Source organism: Citrus sinensis, chromosome 8 (assembly GCF_022201045.2).
Source record: "Citrus sinensis cultivar Valencia sweet orange chromosome 8, DVS_A1.0, whole genome shotgun sequence".
NCBI lineage: Eukaryota > Viridiplantae > Streptophyta > Magnoliopsida > Sapindales > Rutaceae > Citrus > Citrus sinensis.
This window is the reverse complement of record NC_068563.1, coordinates 3,005,070-3,022,240: the sequence shown is the minus strand read 5'-3', so window position 1 is coordinate 3,022,240 and position 17,171 is coordinate 3,005,070. Positions and strand designations below refer to the sequence as shown.

Here is a 17,171-nt window from a genome sequence, read left to right as displayed (position 1 = left end):
AGCTATTATCAGCCCATCACAGGCAAAAGTCATATATATATATATATATATATATATTTATTTATTTATTTATTTATTTTCACAAATTAATAATAGATATTAAAAATTTCGAAAGGAGGATATGAATTACACACAAGCAAGCAGCGGCGGCAAGCAAGGCGATAAGAGTGAAGCTAACCGAACCAAACTGTGAGAAAACAGAGGAGTCGGATAAAACACGGGTGTCAAAATGCTGGGCGCTTTAGTGAGGAGAACAGCGGCTTCAGTTCTGAAGGCAAACTCCATTCGGACAAGAGCCTTGCATCTGTCTGTCCTTCCTGATGCCGTGGACAGAAACTCGGAGGCATTTGTGAGAAACTCCCAGGTGATGCAAGGGTTGGTCTCTGAACTCCAATCCCACATCCAAAAAGTAAACATTCCCCTCTCTCTCTGTCTCTCTCTTTATTTTCTTTTTCTCTTTTTCTATTTTTATAGTGAAATGGCGTGTGTTGATGTGATCTTTGCTGGGGGTTTGTTGGGATTAAGGTTCTTGGTGGAGGTGGAGAATCGGCTGTGAAGAGGAACAGGAGCAGGAACAAGCTTTTGCCTCGAGAAAGAATTGATCGCCTCACTGACCCCGGTTCTTCATTTCTTGAGCTTTCTCAGGTTTATTATTTATTAGTCTTGTAGGTGCTGGATTGTAGTAAAAATAATCAATTCTAGAGTTTTAATTGGGCATGCCTAAGGCTTGAAGTTTGTGTTGATAACACTGCAAATTCCAATTTTGGTTGCCATCTTGGTGGGGATCTTTCCTTGGGATTGTTTTGATTGTTAAAGTGCAATTACTGTTTTGTTGGGTTGCTAGTTTTACTTTAAAAATGCAATACTTTATTAATTAGAATTGTATAATTGGTTTAAACTTGGAGACAGTCGTAAGTCTGTTGATTGAATCAATTACAGAAATTGTTAAATGAGGCATGCACTTCTGTTATCTCTGTTGTAATCTTTCTTATGCTTAATTCCTGTATTGATAGAAAAATGGATTAAAGCATACCGTATAGGTGCCTGGAACTTATAATGAATTATCTCAAACCATCTGCCTGGATCTATATAATTTCTTTTCTGAGGTGAGTGTTCAGGGAATTTGGACTAACTAATTAGCAAAGCCATTTGTTTTATCCAATTGAATGCAATTTAGAATATACATATACATGATGTGGATTTGAATAACAGAATTATGAATCGTATGAACTAGCTAATATGTATATTTCTCATGGCTAGTCAAGAGACTGAGAGACATTGGGAGCATGTGTTAATTTGATGCAAGGGCTGATTTCTGTTTTGAAACACTCTGGTCCAATTAAGTACAGCAGGCTATTAACACTATTAGCAGTGGTATGAATATTAAAACAAGCTTGCATTGTCGACTCATGCCAAGAAACAATTCGCATTAAATGAAGACTAGTTCTCACTATTAGTTGATTCAACAAGATATGTTGCTTGCTATTTGGTACATTGCAGTATCTTATCATATACACCGTATATAAAGCTTGCAGGACATGAATTATATGAAGAAACCTTACAATCTGGAGGGATAATCACTGGAATTGGCCCTGTACATGGACGGCTTTGTATGTTTGTGGCTAATGACCCTACTGTCAAGGGAGGAACATATTTTCCCATCACCATTAAGAAGCATCTTAGGGCACAAGAGATTGCTGCGCAATGCAAACTACCATGCATATATCTTGTGGATAGTGGAGGTGCTTACCTTCCCAAGCAGGCTGAAGTATTCCCTGACAAGGAAAATTTTGGGAGAATTTTTTATAATCAAGCCATAATGTCAGCTGAAGGCATCCCTCAAATTGCATTAGTACTGGGTTCCTGCACTGCTGGAGGTGCTTATATTCCTGCAATGGCTGATGAAAGTGTTATGGTAAAAGGAAATGGTACCATTTTTCTGGCCGGACCCCCCCTTGTAAAGGTTAGTTCCCTACTTTGTGATGTTTGAAATGAGTTATGCAGTAATTCATAGATCAGTTTCATGATTAATTTGTATTATTTATAGATTTGCAGTATCATGTATCATAAACATATGCAAGTCAGTTTTATGTCTGTGTGCATGCATATAAAATGAATTATTATACGTATGCCTATTAATGTTTGCAAATAGATACCATATCTAATGGAGAACTTTCAGTAGGCTGCTACCGGAGAGGAAATCTCTGCGGAGGATTTGGGGGGTGCTGCTGTGCATTGTAAGACATCAGGGGTTTCAGATTATTTTGCTCAAGGTATTACTTTGGTCATGCGGAGTTTTACACCTCTTCTGTGTGTACCACTTCTGAAGTTACTGTTGTCTTTGCAGTGTCCGTAATTCCATGACTATACATGTGTAAATTTATGTTTGATAGATGAATTGCATGGACTTTCTCTTGGAAGGAACATTATCAAGAACTTACACATGGCTGGGAGACAAGGAGAGATAAATGGATTTCAGAATATAAACCCTGAGTATAAAGAACCTTTATATGACGTAAAGGAGCTTTATTCTATTGCACCAGCAGACCTCAAGCAGTCCTTTGATATTCGATCAGTTATTGCTCGCATTGTTGATGGAAGTGAATTTGATGAATTCAAGAAATTGTATGGCACTGTGAGGACATTCAAAACACTTGAATTTTTAAGCCAGTTACATTCTAATATCAATGAGTTTGTAACTCCATTTGGATTTGTATCTGTGCAGACACTTGTGACTGGTTTTGCTAAAATCTTTGGTCAACCAGTGGGAATCATTGGAAACAATGGAATATTATTCCATGAATCTGCTCTAAAAGGGGCCCATTTCATTGAACTTTGCACTCAACGGAAAATTCCATTGGTCTTTCTTCAGAATATTACTGGATTCATGGTATTTGATCCTTCTCTTTCCATTAATTTGTTAATGAATATTTCTGACATGATTATGTCCTTAGATTATAAGAAGAGGTGAAACTAAACCTAGTAGTAAGAAATGAATGAACTTGATTGTTCAAATTTTTTCTACTTCTTTTTGTTCTTTTTAAGAAATGCCCCACTTCCTTTTAAGAAACTGTGTGAATTAATTAGGCTAGTAGTTCCTGATAGAATTCTGGAACTGTAATAGTTGTTTATCTGTTAGGTTGGCTCAAGATCTGAAGCAAATGGTATAGCAAAGGCTGGAGCAAAAATGGTGATGGCAGTTTCTTGTGCAAAGGTCGGTGATGAAAGTCTGTGCAAGTTAATTCTTTTGGTTTCAGCAAGAAAGAGAAAAACAAAACCTTCCACCTTCTCTAATCATTCCTTGTGCAGGTACCAAAAGTTACAATAATTGTTGGAGGTAGTTTTGGTGCTGGAAATTATGCGATGTGTGGGCGTGCGTATAGTCCCAATTTCATGTTTCTTTGGCCAAATGCGAGAATATCTGTAATGGGTGGTGCTCAGGTAGCCTCTCCTATCAATACTTTCTTGCACACAACTAATATGTCATCATGCATTTCCTTTGAAGTGAGGGGCATATAGATTTTATGATTCATGAATCTGAGTATTTCGATTAATACGTAGTGCTTCTTGCGAACAATCTACAATCCTAACTACAGAAGGAAGATCACATATTGCTTTCTCCTCTCAAAATAAATATCCAATGATTGTTCTTTTTATTACTTCATGAAAATTTTGGTTAATTTCCCTGGCCTCTGGACTTCCTCTCTTTACATTTTCACAATGTTTTCCCCATCCTTGAAACCTAATGAACCCGTTCATTACATAGCAATTACTTGACTCCTAAATTTATTATTTGTTTTAAGTATGATTGTTTACTTTCCTTGGCAAAACTTAGGCTGCTGGAGTGCTGTCTCAAGTAGAAAAGGACAAAAAGAAAAAGCAAGGAATTGAGGTAAGCCCTTTTTTCTCTCATTCCAAAAACTCAAATATAAGTATCCATGCCGTGAACTTGTATCACAGTGGACAAAGCAAGAGGAGGAAATGTTCAAGGCAAAGGTTGTAGAAGCTTATGAGAAAGAAGGAAATGCTTATTACTCCACAGCAAGACTCTGGGATGACGGTATCATCGACCCAGCTGACACAAGAAAAATTATAGGTTTCTGCATTTCTGCTGCCTTGAACCGCCCTGTGGAAGACACCAAATATGGTGTATTTAGAATGTAACTCACTCAACAAAGAAAGTGATTCTATAGGTTTTCTGCATACGAAGCTTTGGCAGGCCAATGCTTACTTTCAATAATCACCCCAAAGTGTATTTATTAACAATTTTTATGCAGTTATGTGAACGTTAGAAAGTTCTGATGGAATTTCAAGGTTTCAAAAAGCTATAATAACTGATGCATCTGATCCAAATTTTCTTTGAACATGTTAGTTCAATTCTATCTTTTAAAATCAACGCGATAGGGAGATTAGTTTCAAGGAAGGGGATAATGGAGGGTCTGGCGGCGGGGTGGTTGGAGTTTAAGACATTTTAGATAGAAATATTATTAAAGTACCGACGCTGACCCACCGAAGGCGCCCGTGGCCTAATGGATAAGGCGTCTGACTTCTAATCAGACGATCGTGGGTTCGAGTCCCACCGGGCGTGACCTTTTCCAATGGGGTGCTACTCTTTGATTCGATCATTAGTCATTAATCGTTATTCACAATGGAGGGGCCCGCCTCCGTCCGATTTGCCACCCTCAGCCAGATTAGATTAGATAATAAAAAACACAAAAGAAAAACGTGCCGCTTTCTATTTCCCCTGTTTTCATTACGTTTTGCTGTTGAGGGGTCGCAGGTGCTGGCCTGGTGCAGTATCAGCATTACAATTTGCAATAAAGAAATTAAGAAATAAAGGGCTGACAATTTCACTCTTCCACTTCTCCCACCTAACCAATAAAAACACACACGCACACTTATTCTCTGATCAAACAAACACTCTTCTTCAGTTATGGCTTCTGTTTCTTCTTCATCGTCATCATCTTCTTGTTTCACTTCTGCCCATTTTGCCATTCCACGCGTCTCTTCATTTCCTTCTCATACGCCCAACAAACTCTCATTTCCCTCTCATTTTTACGCCAAAAACGCTACCTTTAAGGCTCCAAACAGGTCTCTTTCACTTAAGGTTCTCTGTGTACGTGAATCTAGAGGTAAGGTTTTAATTTTTTTGATCATTTTTAATGGGTTTTTTTCTCGTTTGATTTGATTGGTTTTACTCTTTATATTTCTGGGTGCTGTATTTGTTTTTTGGGATTTGTGCTTATGTAACTTCTGTTTGGTTAGTTAGAAAGATGAATGAGGAAAAAGTAGAAGAAATAGTTTCAGAAATGGATTTGCTTGACAGAACCCATTTTCCATTATCTGTTGTTTAGTCCTGGGAATATCAAAAGATTCTAGCTGAAATGACTCGTAGAATGCTTTCGTCCAGTTTTATCTTGTGGATCAAAGTGTGAATTTTGGCTTTTATATTTTGGATTTTAATCGCTGAAAAATTTAGGTAATTGACTTGATCCTACTATTTTTAGCTTTGAAAAGAGATATCTTAAAGATTTCGCCTTGATGAGGTCATAAAGCTTCTGTTTATGTGCTTGGACGCTGGGATCTGAAACTTGTTTTCATTTTGATTTATCAGTGTCGTACATTTGTTCATTGTAAACTAGAAAAGCTTGTTAATGGTTGATGTTTCTGGGGTTTTAACATCTTGAGGGTGTAATGCCTACTCCTCTAGTTTGCAAGCATAGATATTTGCATTGTAGGTTGAGTGAAATCCTCAGAGTAGGATCTTGATCATGGTAGTTTCATGGGATATATGGAAAATGAATCTTATATAACTGTGGCATTGCCATTGTTTCGTTGATTGGCTTGTTAAACATGGAAAAAATTGCAATTATTGTATTGCTCTTTTGAAGGCATAGGTGGATTAGATTTTCTTGTTAAATTTTAAAGATAAAATTTAGATAAAACTGGTGGATGGATGAAAATTGAAAAGATTTTACCATATGTAATTTTGGAGTTAAACCCTTCAAAATACAACTTCTAGCCGGAAATGATCTCTGTTTGAACAGTCAAAGTTCTTATTATGTTAAGTTGTACTTTTGAAGAGGTCTTGTGTTCTATTGTTCTAATTGCTTTTAATTGCCTGTTAAATTCTCTGATGAAAACTACCATTTTTTTGGTATGTGCAGTTGTATATGTGTGGGGATCATTGTGTGTAAATTTTTCAATTTATATTGGGGTGTTCTTATATTGTTTAGACAACTTGCATATTGTTGTTTTTTCTGCATTCAGTTTCAACTCTTCTTTATATTTGTTGTGATGACTCACTTCCTATGCCGTATAGTTCTGCTCAAATGGTTTTGATATATGACGAATCAAAGATAAGGAAGTTTAAGTTCCACAAGCATTAAAAGCAAAACATATCTCTTATGATTCCTTAATAATATTGAAGCCTTGAGACAGTGGTGGTCTTATACTAAGAGATAGAGAGACAATCTGTAGATTACAGAGATGGAATGCTTATGAGAAAAGAGAAACAATGAACATTTTTGTTGAGAAAAGCTTCCCTAGATGATAGACTTTCTTAAAGTGTAACTAAATTGCTTCTTGGCTTGTATTCTATTGAGTACTAGGTATTCGTGAGATATGTGGGGTTTGTTAATGGGCAGTATCCTGATCATAATATGTTGCTTGTGTAGCAGCAGTGGTCACCAAAGACTCGTGGGAAAAGTCGATCCTGAACAGTGATACCCCTGTTCTCGTTGAATTTTATGCGAGTTGGTGTGGACCGTGCAGGATGGTTCATCGGGTGATTGATGAGATTGCAGGAGAGTATGCTGGGAGACTTAGATGTTTTATGGTCAATACGGACACAGACCTAACAATTGCTGAGGACTATGAAATTAAGGCTGTGCCTGTAGTTTTGCTCTTCAAGAATGGAGAGAAACGCGAAACTGTGGTTGGAACCATGCCGAAGGAGTTCTACATTGCTGCTATTGAGAGGGTTCTGAAGTCATAAACATGATCTAATGGCTTGAAGATCCATTGAAGTCGATCAATTCGTTTTAGGTGTCAAATGACCAGTATTGGCTGAATTTTCCATTGGGTCATGATTACTTTAGATGTACATCATCTAGATATTGCTTCCCAGGTACCAACACCACTGGTGCTGGACTGTTAGTGGTTTTACCTGTCTTTGTTTTTGCTATGTTATCAGCTGAGATGAAGGTTTTGTAAATGTGTGCTTACTTTTCTAGCCTATCAATTGTGTATTTAAGCTGCCTGCATCATGTCCTTGGAATAATCTTTTTTGGATCAAATCCATGGCACTAAGATTGGAATCATTTTAAGCAAACTCCCAGGTTTCTCCATCTTAAGGCGAAGTTTTATACCCTAGCATGTTGATTAGGCTTTTCCCCAATTCCAAAAAAAAATAAAAAATTAAAAAATGAAGCAAGGGCGTGTTTTTAACCACTACCGGTGCTTGGTTCCAATTTGATTCAATTTTGTATCCCCTTTCCACTAATTTTATTCTGAAACGTGGCCCCGTACTGGCTGCAGCTTTTTTCCAAAGGTGGGAAAAGGGACTATAAAAAACTGAAAATAGGAGGCAACGCAAGATATTTGAGAAGATAAGTCTACCCAAAAGAGGAATACTAAAAATCAACCGAAAAAGAAAATCTACAGGCTCTGTTTACAGGGGCGGTGAGTAGCACAATTTTAATTTAACAAACAATTGTCTCTTTTGACAAGCAATCATGCATTGAACATTTACCTTCAAAACTACGGAAATATTCAGATAATTAAACAACAAAATAAATCCGACCGTCCATCAAGCTGGTTCCCACAGTAAGTTAGGTCTACAAATAACTGGACTTCTAGAATAAGCGCATGATCACTTTCTCAGTCGGTTTAGACTCAAGATTTGATTTGAAAATCAACCCATTCTCATACAGAGTCTCTTGGGCTCTGATCTTTATAATCTCAATAGCCCAAATTTGCACAGCACTCCCTCTCTGAGTCTCTGTCAATTGTTACTGAGCGAGCAAGGCAGAAACATGAAGTAAAAATCTTTCAGTTCAAAGCTTAAAGCTCAGGTTTTGTTAGAATAAATAAAAATCAAACTAAAATCCAATATCCCCAACAACCATCATCAATATTCAATAAGAATAGAGCCTTCCATCATCCCTAGGTTTGGATTCTTCTCTTTTCTTCTATTATCAATAGCACAAAGAAAAGCAGTTTTCTTTTGAGTTTAATTTAATTTAAATTATGGGGTTTAAATTTGGATGTTTTTGTGTGATAATTATTAGATCTTTTGATCATGTGTTGTTGCTCAGGATCTGGGTGGATTCTAGCGAAAGGAAGTGGTGGTTTCAATATGAGGTACCCTTTATTTTTTATTTTTTGCTGGGTTTAGTAATGATTTGCGTGTTCCTGCAGTTATTTTTGGACTGTGATTTGGTTTGTTTGGTTGCTGAGAAAACGCTAGGAATTTGGATGGAAATTAAGTTTTTGATTTCTGGGTTTTTATTCCGAGTCAATGGGCAAAAGAAGAAATTTCAAATTTTTTTTATTCATATTCCCTGAACATAAACAATACAATATTTAGAATCCAAGTGAGTGATGATAGTTCAGTTAATTATCCAATAAGGATTCAAGAGAAGTGAAGTTTTTAAGTTCTGAGGCAGTGAGCAGAGGAATTGAAGATGTTCAAAACAGTTTGTATTTGTGGAGATTCTTGAATTTCTTGGCCAGTTCTTAATTTGTCAAGTCCTTCTACTTTGTGTTATATTTGAACTCAGTCAAAATGGATTTAATTATCCCCAAATATTTGCCCATATTAAAATTTATTGTGATTGATGCCTTCTCTTTGGTTTCACAACTTGTTCTGAGTTACTGGAGGGAAATTACAAATTCCATTTTATCCTGTTCTGTAGTTTGTCCGTTTTGAGGAATGGTTGTTAATGATCTTTTTTATTCTCTTTTGTTTGTAATATATGGAATCTGTTATTGATGATCTTTTTTGTTCTCCTTTGGTTGTAATAGAAGGAATTTGTTATCAACGCAAATATATAGATTTCTTTTGTGAATGTCAGTTTGTTCTGAGTTCTGTGCGTTGTAGCAGAATCATTTTGTGGCTATGTTTCCTTCTGGATGCATTGACGTGCTATCTCTGCCTATTTCGTAATTGCTGCATCCATTATGATCTCCATAAGATCGTATTGTCTACCCGTTGATTGCATAGTAATAATTCATTTGAACACTTAGCATTCCAATATCGATGGTGGCATAAATCTAGTTTTTGTTAAAAGTGTTAGCTTTTTGAATTTTTTTTTTTAATTTGTTATTCAACAGATAGAATGCACAAATGGAATTTTTAGCTCCTCAGGATTTGAACACGGGTGGTCAGCCAATGACGCTTGAAAACCACTTGGCTAAGCCCCTTGGGGCAAAGTTAAAAAAAATTGTGGGCGGAACCTCATCAGAAACCATCCGAAACATCATGTGTATAGGCAAGATCAGATATATTTGTAGCACATTCTTAGAATGTTGCAAATTCTAGGAATTAAACTCCCCTACCTCCATCCGATAAGGCAACAACAGAATAGGGGTAGAGAAAACATATATGTTGATGTTGTGTTGTTTATAGTCCTTGGCTTTTTGTATAGATGTAAATTCTTAAATTATTCTTATCTTCAGATGATCTGAAATTATAGGGTACACAATGGGCTTCTTTAGTGGATACACTTCTGTTCTCTAATGAGTCTGTCATTCTTCTTGAAAGGAAAGAAAAATAAAGTTGCACCTTCCTTATTGTCTTGGTGGTCTTCCATTACGTTTTCTTTTCCCATTTTTCCATGTCATTATGTGTTTTTCCGATTATCTTATATTTTATATTGCTGAAAAAATTAATGTCATTAAGTGCATAGTATTTTTTACTGGTCTTCTGTTTTATACACACACACACTTTTTTCTGCTTCATTTTGTTTATTATAATAGTATCAAAGAACATCCTTCTGTTATGTACTTAATACTTTTTTCTTGCTTTGGCAGCCTTTAGGATCCTTTGAGTTGGTGATGAAACAGTGATGGCTAATCTGAATAGATCAACATCAATAGTTCCTTCAGATTCCTTAGAACCGAAGGGAACTCTTATGGTCGACTCAAACGTGGATATGCATCAGACTGCAACAAACCAGCAGAACCAGAACTTCTTAGATGGTCCTGTGGCTATCCTCTGGGACATTGAAAACTGCCCTGTTCCAAGTGATGTCCGTCCTGAAGATGTGGCTGGCAATATACGAATGGCTTTGCAGGTGCACCCTGTGATTAAAGGAGCTGTTATGTTGTTCTCTGCCTATGGGGATTTTAATGCCTTCCCCAGACGACTCAGAGAGGGATGCCAGAGAACTGGTGTCAAGCTAATTGATGTTCCCAATGGGAGAAAGGATGCTGCCGACAAGGCTATCTTGGTTGACATGTTTTTGTTTGCCCTTGACAACCGTCCACCTTCTTCCATAATGCTGATATCAGGGGATGTTGATTTTGCTCCAGCGCTACACATACTTGGTCAACGTGGGTATACAGTGATTCTTGTCATCCCTTCTGGAGTAGGTGTTTCATCTGCCCTTTGCAATGCTGGTAAATTTGTCTGGGACTGGCCTAGTGTTGCTCGTGGTGAAGGCTTTGTGCCCCCCATAAAAACCTTGATGCCTACTCGTGGAGGTCCAGCTGATATTTCTGGGTATTTAATGGGGTGTAACATTAATGACAACACGGATGCCCAAAATGAAGAAGAAGCAATTGTTTATAGGGGAATCTCCCAAAGCTATTACAAATCTAGAGACTTCTCAATTGTGTCTCGATCCTTATCTGAATACACCACTACGTCTTCGATGAACATGCCTTGTTTTCCTTCGAACTTCAGGAGCCAAAGTCTGCCATCTGGTCTTAATGAAGCTTCGGCAGGTCATGTTTCTTGCAGTGATCAGAATGATTCTACCTTGTGGGTTCAGCCTGGGGACATTAATGGTCTGAGGGCACAGATGGTGAGATTGCTTGAACTGTCTGGAGGATGTCTGCCTCTCACTCGTGTTCCTGCTGAGTACCAAAAATTATTTGGAAGGACGCTGTATGTGTCAGAGTATGGGGCATACAAGCTAGTAAATCTTTTCAAGAAGTTGGGTGACATGATTTCTGTGGAAGGAAGAGGCCAAAGGAAATTTGTCTACCTAAGAAACTGGAAAGCAAATCCAACTGCCATTCTGACAAAAAAGGATAAGAGGGGAAAGGGTACTCAGGAAGAGAGTATGAATGCAGGTTGTGCATCATCAGATGAGCTCTCAGATGATGAAAGAGTGGTTGTTGAAGAAAATGAAGCGGGAAGGGAGCAAGGGAAACCTAATACTGGGATGGCAGGTCAAACTGGGATCAATGAAGAAAATCTGAGACAGTTCAAGCATGAGCTGCAAGAGATTCTAGTGAGCTATTCTTGTCGGATTTTCTTGGGTTGTTTTGAAGCGATATACAAACAACGATACAAGAGACCTTTAGACTATCACAGATTTGGCGTGGATCAGCTAGAGGATCTGTTTGACAAAGTACGGGATGTGGTTGTCTTGAATGAAGAACCAGTAAGCCAGAAAAAGTTCCTGGCTGCGGTAGGTGGCTAGAAAATCGTGGTAGTTGACGTTCTAGTAAACCTTTCAATGTTTTAACTTAAATGTAGATGAGCCGATTGAGGTATGCTTTTTGGCCTCTGAGTCGCTCAATCCATTTTCCTTTTTTCACGGAATTTCCAATTGAAAATATGTTGATACGTCCTGCATGGATTTGAAGGTTTATTTTGAAATTTCCATGTAAGACTCTTTCCCAGTCAACTGACAAATGTTGGTAATGTGAAATCTGTAAGTAAATCCAGGGTTCTGTATCTTCCAGTTTTTGCAGTTTTTTTTTTCTCTGAATGAAGGTTTATTTGTCTGGGTATGTATATTTACCTGTAATGGTAATTTAATTGAAAACGTATAGTTAATCAAATGCAGTGTATGTGTGACTGCAGCTCTGATGTTTGTATTTTCATTAATCATTTCTTCGGTCAGCAGCTTAAGATTTAGGAAACATTTTAGAGTATTTTTAAGATGTTAGGTCAGTCACACAATAAATAAATAATATTATGACATAACTAAATAGGTGTATTTATTTTGAAGAATATGTATGTAATTAATAGTTATATAAAATTCAATTATATATGTTTTATATGTATTAGTTAATCGTATTACGTGAGAGCTATTTTATCATTTTTCAGGAGTCACTAGTGTTTGATTGGATTGCAAAACAATCTGAATCTCTTTCACTTGATAAAAAAAATACACAAATAAAAGTTATAGGAAATTTATACTACCCTTCTGAGTAATAAATTAGTTTAATTATACAAGAAACTTGTTTTAGTACCGGCTAAAGCTTTTCTCAAAGTTTGTTTGGACGAAATTCTCGATGACACTCTGAAGGATGGACGCACTTAGTTAATTTTGACCAAAATTCTCAATGATACTATGAAGGATGGATACGCTGTTATTTGTCAATGACCCGAAGAAAAGGACACTAGTAAGACAAACTCCACAACACGTTAATTTTATTATTTGATAAAAAGTCTTTCCTTGCATTAACATCCTCTTAGCATTGAGTTACTTGTTTTAATTTCCATATCCTTTTGTCTATGCCATATTCGCCACTACATGGCTACACCTGGATTCACGGCCAGTGACCGGTAGAATTAGCAAATGCAGAGACAATGGGGCTTCTCACCAGATGTTTCCCATTAACTTCATACCAGGTCAAGTACCCAAAATTGCCAAGAAAGTTACTTTTGGGACTAACCGCAGACCCAAGATTAATGTTCACTGTCAGACTGAACTCGGCTTTGCTATATTTTCCGGCAAAGGATAGTGTTGCTGGTTGCACTTTTACCGTCATGCCAGCTGGTGCCTTCACTGCTGCAGTATAAGCAGACTTGGTATCAGCTACATTCGTCAATACCCTCTTGAATGTGAAGCTTGCAGTGTTGGTGTTGTTTAAGATGATTATGAAGGATGGATAATTAAGATCGAGATTAGCATATTGACACGTATAATCTGATGTCCCTGTGAGAACTCTAATCTGTTGGCTAGTGTAGTTCAATGCACACAAGTAGTTGATATAGTCCTGGACCTCAATATCATACACAAGTCCCGGATCCATGGCCTTGTTAGGATTAATATGCCCTGCACCGAAATCGAGAGGGGTTCCTGCAACTCCGGTCGATTTGTCAGTGATCATACCATAGGCATTGTCAAGAACATCGGCAGTTGTCATCAATGCTGAACGGATGGCAGCTGAACTCCAGTCACGGTGAGTGGCTTTAACCAGTGCTGCTATGGCAGCAGCATGAGGGCATGACATTGATGTGCCTGATAAGAGAGTATAATCAGTGAGTAGATAATCATCGCGAATGGGTTGCAAAGGATTGTTGGGAACCCAGGCAGCCAAGATATCAACTCCTGGAGCCAGTATATCGGGTTTTAGAATCCAAGGTGATTGAAGAGAAGGCCCTCGGGACGAAAAATTGGCCACTTGTGGAGCTGGCTTGGTGCCCAATATTGTAATCTGGAACTTGATACTTACCGTAGCATTCTCCACATTGATTATGTACTTCTTCACTAACTCTCCATCTTTCAGGTTTACCGCCACAAAAGGCATATTAAAGACGTAGGGAGAAAGATGTTGCCTCGAGTCTGCACTGAAGATAGCCCCGGCGGCGCCAGATTTGCCCACTTCCTCTAACTGCTGATGTACCGTTACATTGCCGTTATAGTCAAATGCACAAAAGACATACTTGCCTGCAACAGCTTTAGAGTCAGTTGAGTTGGGTTCACAAATTTCTTTGGATCTATTTCCATATCCGAAGTATATAGGTTCTCTGGAGACAAACAGATTCTCTGGGTACACAGATTTTCCAATGACTGTTAGCTCTTCATTGCCAAGGGTGACGTGAGCTGCAAACTCTCTATCAACAGTTCCTGCACCAACGGCCGTAATCCACGGAGCACCATTTCGAATGGAGTACGGACGTGGTCCTGAATTTCCAGCTGAACACGCAACAAAAATTCCTCTCTTCAAGGCTGCAAAAGCTCCAATGGCTATTGGGTTCTCATCAAATGTTGTCTCTGGGAATGCCAAGGACAACGACATTATATCCACCCCGTCAGCTATCGCTTGATCCATGCCGGCGAGAACATCAGTTTCCGCTGCAGCAAGATTGTCATTGGAGAACAGAACTTTGTACATTGCAATCCTAGCCATTGGTGCAACTCCAATTGCTGTTCCTTTAGCGTATCCAAAGTGATCAACATCTTGAACACGACTGCCACCTATTGTTGATGATGTATGAGTTCCGTGACCGAAAAAATCTCTTGGAGAGTCATAGTCATCTGTTTTTGATATGTTCAGGCCGTTCTGCCGAATCCCTTTGCTGAATGAGCGTGCCCCTATCAGCTTTCTGTTGCAGTGAGAAGTATTAAACTGAACTCCAACTTCACATGCGCCGCGCCATCGCTCAGGCACCGGCGGCATGCCTCTATCGTCATAGCTCTTACTCTCCGGCCAGATTCCGGTATCGAGGATACCGACAATTATGTCGCTGCCAAAGCCTGCAGCCGGCCATACCCCGGCATGTTTATTTAAGCCAAGAAATTGTGGGGTGCGGGTAGTATGGAGGTGGCCAAATGATTCCAGGTATGTGGCATGGTGACCTGGCATTTTCTGGAGCTGCTCGAGTTGGTTCTTGGACAACACAGCACTGAAGCCATCCATGACATGGTTGTAGGTGTAGAGATGGGTTGGGGCATCACCATCACCATCATCAGATGATGATAAGGATGAAAGTACGGACATGTACCAGTGATGGTGGTGGGAGAAGGGAGCCGGCATTGCTGCCTTGTCCATGTGGATAATGTAAGTCTTCCGATCTCCTGACATGGACAATGAGGTGGCATACGATACATAGAGGAATAGCAAGAGGATCATGAACATGAAAGGATTGAAATTTGCCATGATTTTTCTCACAAACTTGGAGTTGAGGGGATATGACAATTTGAAGTTCTTAAAGCATCAATTCTATATATACACATGTTGTGTTCTGGGTTATGGGGATGAAATCAATAGATGTCATTTCATTTTTTTCGTTAAACCTATTAGGAGGACTGATTTGCCAGGACTCTTCAATGAAAACAAGGGAAGCTTCGTCTTGCTTCTTTATTATACTGTGATATTTTGACCTTATTATATCAAGCTTCTTCACTACTAAACCGCTCTTAAAATTAAAGATTAACAAGAGGAATGACCAAGTCATATTATTAAAAGCAGGCCCTGGCCCCAAGTTGTTTGGGGAGTTGATGCTACTGTACAAAATAGCTCTTATTTTATTTTATTTTTTTAATTTTTAGCCTGAGGATCTGGTCATAGCTAGGGTGAACTTCCACATGAGTCATTCATTATTAGAACAAAGAGTAAAGCAAACAATATTTTCTAAGTTAGAATTTGAGAATGATTGTCTTCATATTACAAAGGATCTTTGAGGCATATGAAGAAGAATTGGGAATAGATCCTTAATTGCCTGTTTCTATTTGGCATCAAGACATTGTTCTTCTCTCACTTTTTGACATTTTATGGCTCGGAAGGAATCCTTTTGACTTGTTGCAATAACACGATATTTCTCAATTAAATAAGTGAAAGAAATATGGAGTTATTCTTCACATTTCTAAAGAATTTCAACGAAGCATGCATAATAAACTGAAAGAAAACTTGTAATATGGCTAAGCTTCCAAATTACTTTAATTACAAAGTAATAACCTCGAGCCATTGATGTTCTCTGTAATATGATCAATTTTGTTCACTAGTTGACTAACTATGCATACATGCCAAATTCCATTGAAAGCCCCTAAAAATTTTTAAATTCTCATGAATGCCCTTAAGAAATTTCAAATGCTTGAAAAGATCCTCAAAAAAAAAAAAAAAAAAAATCAAAAGCTCATGAAACTCCGGGGAAAAAAAGGGATATTACGTATTTATCTTATATATACAAAAAATAATTATTACTAGTTACTGTAAAGGTTAAAAATTTTTCTTTATTCAATAATATCATTGAAGCACATTGTATAAACTACAAAAAAAAAAAAAAAAAGTGGCTTATGTGATCGTCCTTGGCCGTCACCAATGAGCTTTTATGACTGCTATATAACGGCAAATAATCGCAATGCTTAACTCGCTGCACGCCTGGGTATCCTTATATTTTCACCATAATAATGTTGATTCTCAAAATGAACTACCAATTGATGAATTTTATATAGAAGTACAGTTACATAAAGGATTTTCATAAATATTTTATTCTTATATCAAACAAATCTATGGATTTTATTGATGTTTCACACACATATCACTTATCGTTTAATAAAAAAAGAAAAATGACAAATCATTTATTACAGATGTGAAAAATGTGCAATCAGGCCGAGTGATAGAGTTATATGGGATAAGACCTAACTTAGAAATAAGGCTAGACCAGACTTGGGCTTCACTTGATAAGTCCATAGTCTGGCCCAGAAGGCCATATTTTATGAAAAAAGTATTTAAAAAAATTTATGTTATTTTGAATAATTATATTTATTTGGCCTGCCTATTATAAATATTTGAAATTTTAAACATTTAGAGCACATATTTTCAAGCCTAGTTTTGTTAAATTAAAATTTTAAAAATTATAGAATTGTAAGATAAGTTAGAGAAAGAAAATATATAAGTAAATAAAGAAATATATGTACAATTATATAAAACATAAAGAGTGGGACTATTGGTACCCTTCTAAATACCTCTTAACACCTCTTTAGTTATTTTATAATTTTAACTTTTATTAAAATTACATAATAAGATAATTTCTAATTAAACCCCACTCAAAATCAAATAATTTATTTCCCTTAAAAATTCTTTATACGACATATTTTCATTTAAGATTTTTAAATTCTTTATACGGCATATCTTTTTTCATTCTTAAACCCTAATCTAAAAGTTTCAAATTTAGAAGAAAATAATCATGCAACCAGATGAGAATGATAATAAAAAAGTAAACCAAATTAGCAGATGAGGAATTATTGGTGACAGCAGCA

The 17,171-nt window shown here is 37.3% G+C and overlaps 4 protein-coding genes and 1 non-coding gene across 10 annotated transcripts; 4 read left to right on the top strand and 1 right to left on the bottom strand.

Annotated features, from left to right (window-relative positions):
- On the top strand, positions 1 to 4,353 carry LOC102619146 (methylcrotonoyl-CoA carboxylase beta chain, mitochondrial). Its single transcript, XM_052432331.1, has 10 exons — positions 1 to 409; positions 526 to 645; positions 1,529 to 1,963; positions 2,183 to 2,273; positions 2,394 to 2,635; positions 2,726 to 2,890; positions 3,140 to 3,214; positions 3,310 to 3,441; positions 3,836 to 3,892; positions 3,961 to 4,353. The coding sequence occupies exons 1-10, from the start codon at positions 230 to 232 to the stop codon at positions 4,162 to 4,164; spliced, it is 1,701 nt and encodes a 566-aa protein (XP_052288291.1). The 5' UTR covers positions 1 to 229; the 3' UTR covers positions 4,165 to 4,353.
- Positions 4,354 to 4,515: 162 nt separating this feature from the next.
- TRNAR-UCU (transfer RNA arginine (anticodon UCU)) lies at positions 4,516 to 4,588 on the top strand. The gene has a single exon. It is a non-coding gene; the product is annotated as a tRNA-Arg (tRNA).
- A 103-nt stretch (positions 4,589 to 4,691) lies between these two features.
- Positions 4,692 to 7,265, top strand: LOC102619831 (thioredoxin M3, chloroplastic). 3 transcript variants are annotated; one of them, XM_006487055.4, is made up of 2 exons: positions 4,692 to 5,132; positions 6,678 to 7,265. In XM_006487055.4, exons 1-2 carry the CDS (start codon positions 4,934 to 4,936, stop codon positions 6,995 to 6,997), a joined length of 519 nt encoding a protein of 172 aa, XP_006487118.2. In that variant the 5' UTR covers positions 4,692 to 4,933; the 3' UTR covers positions 6,998 to 7,265. The 3 variants fall into 3 exon arrangements, with proteins under 3 accessions (XP_006487118.2, XP_006487120.2, XP_006487119.2); XM_006487057.4 differs by having other exon boundaries at positions 4,693 to 5,132; positions 6,684 to 7,265; XM_006487056.4 differs by having other exon boundaries at positions 4,698 to 5,132; positions 6,681 to 7,265.
- Positions 7,266 to 7,599: 334 nt separating this feature from the next.
- LOC102620488 (uncharacterized) lies at positions 7,600 to 11,911 on the top strand. Of its 4 annotated transcripts, none has more exons than XM_052432332.1 (3): positions 7,600 to 7,683; positions 8,319 to 8,364; positions 10,036 to 11,911. In XM_052432332.1, the coding sequence occupies exon 3, from the start codon at positions 10,071 to 10,073 to the stop codon at positions 11,652 to 11,654; it is 1,584 nt and encodes a 527-aa protein (XP_052288292.1). In that variant the 5' UTR covers positions 7,600 to 7,683; positions 8,319 to 8,364; positions 10,036 to 10,070; the 3' UTR covers positions 11,655 to 11,911. The 4 variants fall into 4 exon arrangements, with proteins under 4 accessions (XP_052288292.1, XP_015388382.2, XP_006487121.2 ...); XM_015532896.3 differs by lacking the exon at positions 7,600 to 7,683 and adding an exon at positions 7,745 to 8,170 and having other exon boundaries at positions 10,043 to 11,911; XM_006487058.4 differs by lacking the exon at positions 7,600 to 7,683 and adding an exon at positions 7,746 to 8,170.
- A 675-nt stretch (positions 11,912 to 12,586) lies between these two features.
- Positions 12,587 to 15,091, bottom strand: LOC102620944 (subtilisin-like protease SBT3). The gene has a single exon (XM_006487060.4). It carries the CDS (start codon positions 15,067 to 15,069, stop codon positions 12,733 to 12,735), a length of 2,337 nt encoding a protein of 778 aa, XP_006487123.2. The 5' UTR covers positions 15,070 to 15,091; the 3' UTR covers positions 12,587 to 12,732.
- Positions 15,092 to 17,171: the final 2,080 nt, after the last annotated feature.